The 5440-nt window shown below is 43.6% G+C and overlaps 1 protein-coding gene across 2 annotated transcripts; it reads left to right on the forward strand.

Annotated features, from left to right (window-relative positions):
* The first annotated feature begins 228 nt into the window (after positions 1-228).
* On the forward strand, positions 229-2814 carry SNAI2 (snail family transcriptional repressor 2). Of its 2 annotated transcripts, none has more exons than XM_069960048.1 (3): positions 229-398; positions 834-1376; positions 1939-2814. In XM_069960048.1, the coding sequence occupies exons 1-3, from the start codon at positions 320-322 to the stop codon at positions 2118-2120; spliced, it is 804 nt and encodes a 267-aa protein (XP_069816149.1). In that variant the 5' UTR covers positions 229-319; the 3' UTR covers positions 2121-2814. The 2 variants fall into 2 exon arrangements, with proteins under 2 accessions (XP_069816149.1, XP_069816150.1); XM_069960049.1 differs by having other exon boundaries at positions 837-1376.
* The last annotated feature ends 2626 nt before the right edge of the window (positions 2815-5440 follow it).

Below are 5440 nucleotides of genomic sequence, written 5' to 3' on the forward strand. Positions count from 1 at the left end.
CTGATGCCATAGCAGTCTCCGTGCATGCCCAGGTTAGAGCAGACAGCCTGGCATCCTCCATCCTCCTGCTCTGACAGCCGGAGTCTTCCCTTGTCGCGATGGGAGGATGTGAAACTCGAGCCAAGTAGCAGAGTGCGGGGCTGAGGATTGGCCGCCTCCCCGACCCCTCCCAGGACAGCGCGCTGACTCGCCCCCCTGCACCTGACTATTTACCCGGGCAGTGCAGCGAGTGCGGGGTCAGTGCAGCCCGAGCAGCGCCCGCACCATGTTATAGGAGCCGCCGGCCGCCGGGGACCGTTACTTCTCCTCTGCACTGAAAATGCCGCGCTCCTTCCTGGTGAAGAAACACTTTAACTCCTCCAAGAAGCCCAACTACGGCGAGCTGGACAGCCATGCAGGTAGATGGCCAGGAGCCCTATACAGCACCGTGCACACTGGACTAGTGCGGGCGGCGTGCGACTTCTCCGCGACTTCTGGGGGACAGAAAAAAGTGGCAGCCACTACTTCTGTGCATTATTATTAAGTGCATATACATAGGCTAGTGTGATGTGCCAGTGCATATAATATATATATATTGGGACGAGTTTGTCATTTGGCACAACTTATTCTAACACCTCAGGGTGCTGCTACAAGTTTTCCACTGGATTGCCCTGCTATAGCATTATGTGGTCGGAGCAGCCACTAAGTGACAGATTCATCTCTGTGCTGGATCTGCATGTCATTTAAAATAATAATAATAAAATAATATTATATATTATTTTTTTTTTATTATTAATTTATATTTTTGCTTTTTTATGTGTAATACTTATACATTGTGTTTCTCTTTTATACAGCAGTGCTGATCTCACCCTTCCTATACGAGAGGTACCCAGTGGCAGTGATCCCACAGACAGATCTCCTCGCCTCAGTCGCCTACAGCCCCATTACAGTATGGACCAGTCTGCTGCCCCCTCCCCTGCCCAGTGACCTCTCACCCCTGTCTGGATACCCCTCATCACTGGGACGGGTCAGTCCCCCTCCTCAGTCTGACACCTCATCCAAGGACCACAGTGGCTCGGAGAGTCCGGTCAGCGATGAGGAGGAGCGGCTCCAGGCTAAACTGTGTGACCCTCATTCCATAGAGGCAGAGAAGTTCCAGTGCAGCCTATGCAGCAAGAGCTACTCCACCTTCTCTGGACTGGCCAAGCACAAGCAACTGCACTGCGATGCCCAGGCAAGGAAGTCCTTCTCCTGCAAGTACTGTGACAAGGAGTATGTCAGCCTGGGGGCCCTCAAGATGCACATCAGGACCCACACATTACCCTGCGTGTGCAAGATCTGCGGGAAGGCCTTCTCCAGGCCCTGGCTACTGCAGGGACACATCAGGACTCACACTGGTAAGTAACTGAACCTTTATATCTCATATAGTAAATTCCCATTCATCCCATATCATAGTCTTGTTACAATGTATTTCATGTAACCCGACCTTTGGTAGCTTGCATTGTATGTAATCCTAAACCACAGCCAATAATATCATCTCATAGACATGGTCTGAACAGTGCTACAGAGGATCAGCCTCCACCTATAGCTTCTCCGCATAGTCTTTAGTCCTGGCCATGGATATTTGAGTTCTTCTCTTGTGGATTACCAGCTGATCCAGATCGGATGTACACTACAGCACCAGGAGACATTGTGCCGCGGTTACTCTCCACATCTGCTAGCAATGCATTATACTGGAATAGTTGTCATACTTGTGGCTGGGACATGCAGAGACCTGTAGTTCTTCAGCTGGTTATCCTACATACACATTGTTTATACAGTATAAGGATCCTCTGTTCAGCACCAGTGTCTGAATAACCTATTGGGGTCAGCTCATAAAGATTTTGTCCCATACATTATCAATCATTGAATCAGAGTTTATTGTAACGTTATATTAAATATGTCTATTTCCGCCCACAGGAGAAAAGCCTTTCTCGTGCCCTCATTGCAACCGAGCTTTTGCAGACAGGTCGAACCTGAGAGCCCATTTGCAAACCCACTCAGATGTGAAGAAATATCAGTGCAAAAGTTGTTCCAAAACGTTCTCCAGAATGTCCTTGCTTCACAAGCACGAGGAGTCGGGCTGCTGTATAGCGCACTGAGACGTTCCAGTCTACACATGTTTACCAGGACTACCAAAGCTCATTCCAGGTTCCTGCTGCTGCAAGGCATGGGGACACAGCCAAAGGTATTTTACCTCTTCCGACCAATGAAACAAGCCAAAGCAATTCTTCCAAGTGTCTTCCACAAAGACGAAAAGATCCCTGGGGTCTGTAGGCCTGGGATCTCTCTCCACGCCATTCTTGCCTTAATCATTTCAGCCGGATAGTATTTGTGACTTTCCTCCACAATATCTCAGGTGCCTTCCCAGCCATCCACAAGTGTATTCTCATTGTACTCATAGGACGGTGGACATTGACAAGGTTTCTTCTTAGGACTTGACACTATGCAAATGGTCTTACCAAACTCAGTGGAAGCAAAGCAGAATACATTGCCTTACGCCTTATGCATTCATCAGCATTGGGACGTCTCTACACAGTGCAAAGTTTTATTATGGGAGCAAGTGCAAAAAAATGAGGGTTTACCAGAGGGCTAAACTTTAGGTTCTGAAGTGCACAAAGAAAATGCTCTGGCCATTTTCAGCCTTCTCTGCACAAACCCTTCTGTGCCTTTTTTTATAATAGTTTTGTAAAATATGTGAATATATTGTAAATGTTTATATTTTTATATATGTGTAGAGTGAATGGGTGAGCGTGTCCGTGCTGCTTCCCGCAGCCACTTGAAGAGCGAGAACTATGCATTTTTTTTTACTTTTTTTTTTTTTTTTAAATAAATGAAAAAATTTTGGATATATTTTTACATTGTACTTTTTGTCCTAAGAGGGAATGGGTGGAGACATTGGCTTCTTGTACTTTTACTGTTAGCCTGCTTATAAAACCTATAAAAAAAAGAGACACATGAGAGGTCAATGATCAGGAGGCAGTCATCCTCTCCAGTCTGTAGAATACTGCATTACTACAGGGCAAACCAAACATCTAGACTATATTTTAGTGTCTCTCATACATTGTATAGGTATTTCCCAACCCTTGGCTCTCCAGTTGTTGCAAAACTACTACTCCCATAATGCACTGGCACTAAATGCTGGAGAGCCACAGGTTGGGGAACCGCTCTTATTAGTGATTCTTCTGTTCAATTTATATTGATATTTGACAAGTGACATCAATATTTACAAAATAAGGTGTATATTGTCACAGTTGTGATGTCACTCACAAGTCACATGACACATTCAAAATCCGAATACTTAGGTATATGAGAGGTGAACATTTTGCAGTCAGATTTTTTTTTTTAACTACTGCTGACCTGAAAGTAAATGCAAAATGTGTCATTCTGGTTTTCAGGTTTCTGCTACTTTACATGTCTTTCTAATTCCACAATAACAGGAGATGCCAGGTGACATTACTTTGTCACCTCTTTATATACATTCTATTGGTAATACTTGTCATGCTGCCAAAACCACAAGTGCTGTACACCTGCCCACAGGGCACATCCAGTTGTTTGGTTCTCTGATATAGTGATATTGTATTTACCTTGGCACTCTAAAGCTGGGCGTTATTGGGCAATATAACAGTGTGATGTCATAGGGGTCTGGTAGACCAGTGCCGAGGTTACTGTCAGAGCAAACACAAGATCCGGCAAGGCGCTGTCCATTCCTGTTCTGTCTCCATAGAATAGTGGCGTCCTTGCTCATTCCACTGTATTACTGGGACATAAACATTAGGGAAGTCCAAAGCAGGAGATTTCATTCTACATAAATAAGCGATTGTCAGTGTTAGATTCAGATATGCGTCCAGAGATAGACGTCTATCATCAGATCTTTATTCACATCCCATTTTTCTTCTAGATGCATATATACCTCTGTCTCCTATAAACTTTAATGGGAGTGACAATCCTTATAGGGCCTGCAATGGGATTCGCAACAATACTGCTTTAACTACACTACTTTTAATTCATGCAACACACATGTAAAGTGCATTCTGATAGAAATACACATAGACTAGGGCTACAAGGGGGCTTGGGTCACAAGACATCAAGTCTAGGACTGGCTAAAGAATTGTGGTCACATGAGTCTAGAATACCAAAGATGCATGCACTTTGCAGTCAGAGATTAAGCAGGTTTAAATGTCTTAGGGTTTATTGGGTTGCAGCTGTCTTGTGTCATGTGCTGGAACATAACCACACTAACATGATGCAACCAAAGTCAGATTGTAGCCCTAGCCTTAAACATACACATAACTCATCATGTCTTCTGTCCATCTGATTTTATTTACTGCCACTCATAGAGACATGTCAAAGGTTTTAATCAGTGGGGGTCTGGGTGTTTAGGCTACCAGTAGTCTTTATATAGAGCTGGGAGAAGCTCTCAGTCAAGAGCTTCACTCCCTGGCATGTTGCTTTTTTCATCTTGCTGTAAGAGACAGTCTCCTTTGCTAGTGACAGAGACTGAGATCTTGCAGCAATCCAGACAGAGAAGCGATTAGCTTAGCGCTTCTCCAGGCTCTAGCTAACAATCAGTGTGGTTGTGAACACCTAGAAACAGACCCTCACTGATCAATAGTGCCTGTGTGACATGACTTTCTTCACACAAATAATCATTCCGAATGAAAAAAAATAATAATAATACATTTTTTAACCCTTTTTTGTGCCACTTTCTATGTTTAAAAACATATTTAAAATATTTTGTTGGGAATTTTTCAGTTCCTATGAAAAAGCCTATCTAGAAAAAAGAAATACCAGAAAAAAATTCATTTCCAGAGCATGCTGCTTTCTGGGGAAAAAAAGCCATTAAAAAGAAAAGAAAAAAAATACTGTTACAGTGTAAAAGCAGCTTCATGGGAGATGTGAAGGTTACAGCTTGCAATGCTCCACAGCGGTCACAGGGTGGGCCATACATTTATTGCAGCAAGAATCAGAGGAAAGCCTTTGTGACCACAAGAGGTTCTTGTACATAGTCACCTTTATTGTGTAGATTAAAAAAACGGGCATACGTATGTTCCTACATGTGTCAGCTAATAGAAACTGCATAGCTGTCTCCCTATTGTTCAGGATGTCAGCGTCGGAAGTAAAAAGAAAAAAAAGAAATTGATTTATATTTTCTGACATATTTGCTCATTTATAGTCTTTGACATTGCGCTTAAATGTTTCCAAGCCAAGTGCCCCCCTCGGTGCTCATAATAAATCAAAGTGCCCCCCTAAGGCAATGATCATATGCTGTGCTGCACTTATTACTAGCACAACATGAGGGCAGTGTCAGCACCCCCTGGGGTCCATGTACCACAGATTAAGAATCTGCTGTAGATCCTGACACTTCATTCATTGGATGATCAATACAGCCTGCAGAGTAAGTGACACCTGTATCATTTAC

The sequence above is a fragment of the Dendropsophus ebraccatus genome, chromosome 2, assembly GCF_027789765.1.
Source record: "Dendropsophus ebraccatus isolate aDenEbr1 chromosome 2, aDenEbr1.pat, whole genome shotgun sequence".
Lineage (NCBI taxonomy): Eukaryota > Metazoa > Chordata > Amphibia > Anura > Hylidae > Dendropsophus > Dendropsophus ebraccatus.

What these genes read in the sequence shown, in the direction of transcription:
- SNAI2 (XM_069960048.1), top strand. Translation starts at nt 320, where the DNA reads ATGCCGCGCTCCTTCCTGGTGAAGAAACACTTTAACTCCTCCAAGAAG. An exon ending in CGAGCTGGACAGCCATGCAG is followed by an intron (nt 399 to 833) that starts GTAGATGGCCAG and finishes TCTTTTATACAG; the next exon opens with CAGTGCTGATCTCACCCTTC. An exon ending in ACACATCAGGACTCACACTG is followed by an intron (nt 1,377 to 1,938) that starts GTAAGTAACTGA and finishes TTCCGCCCACAG; the next exon opens with GAGAAAAGCCTTTCTCGTGC.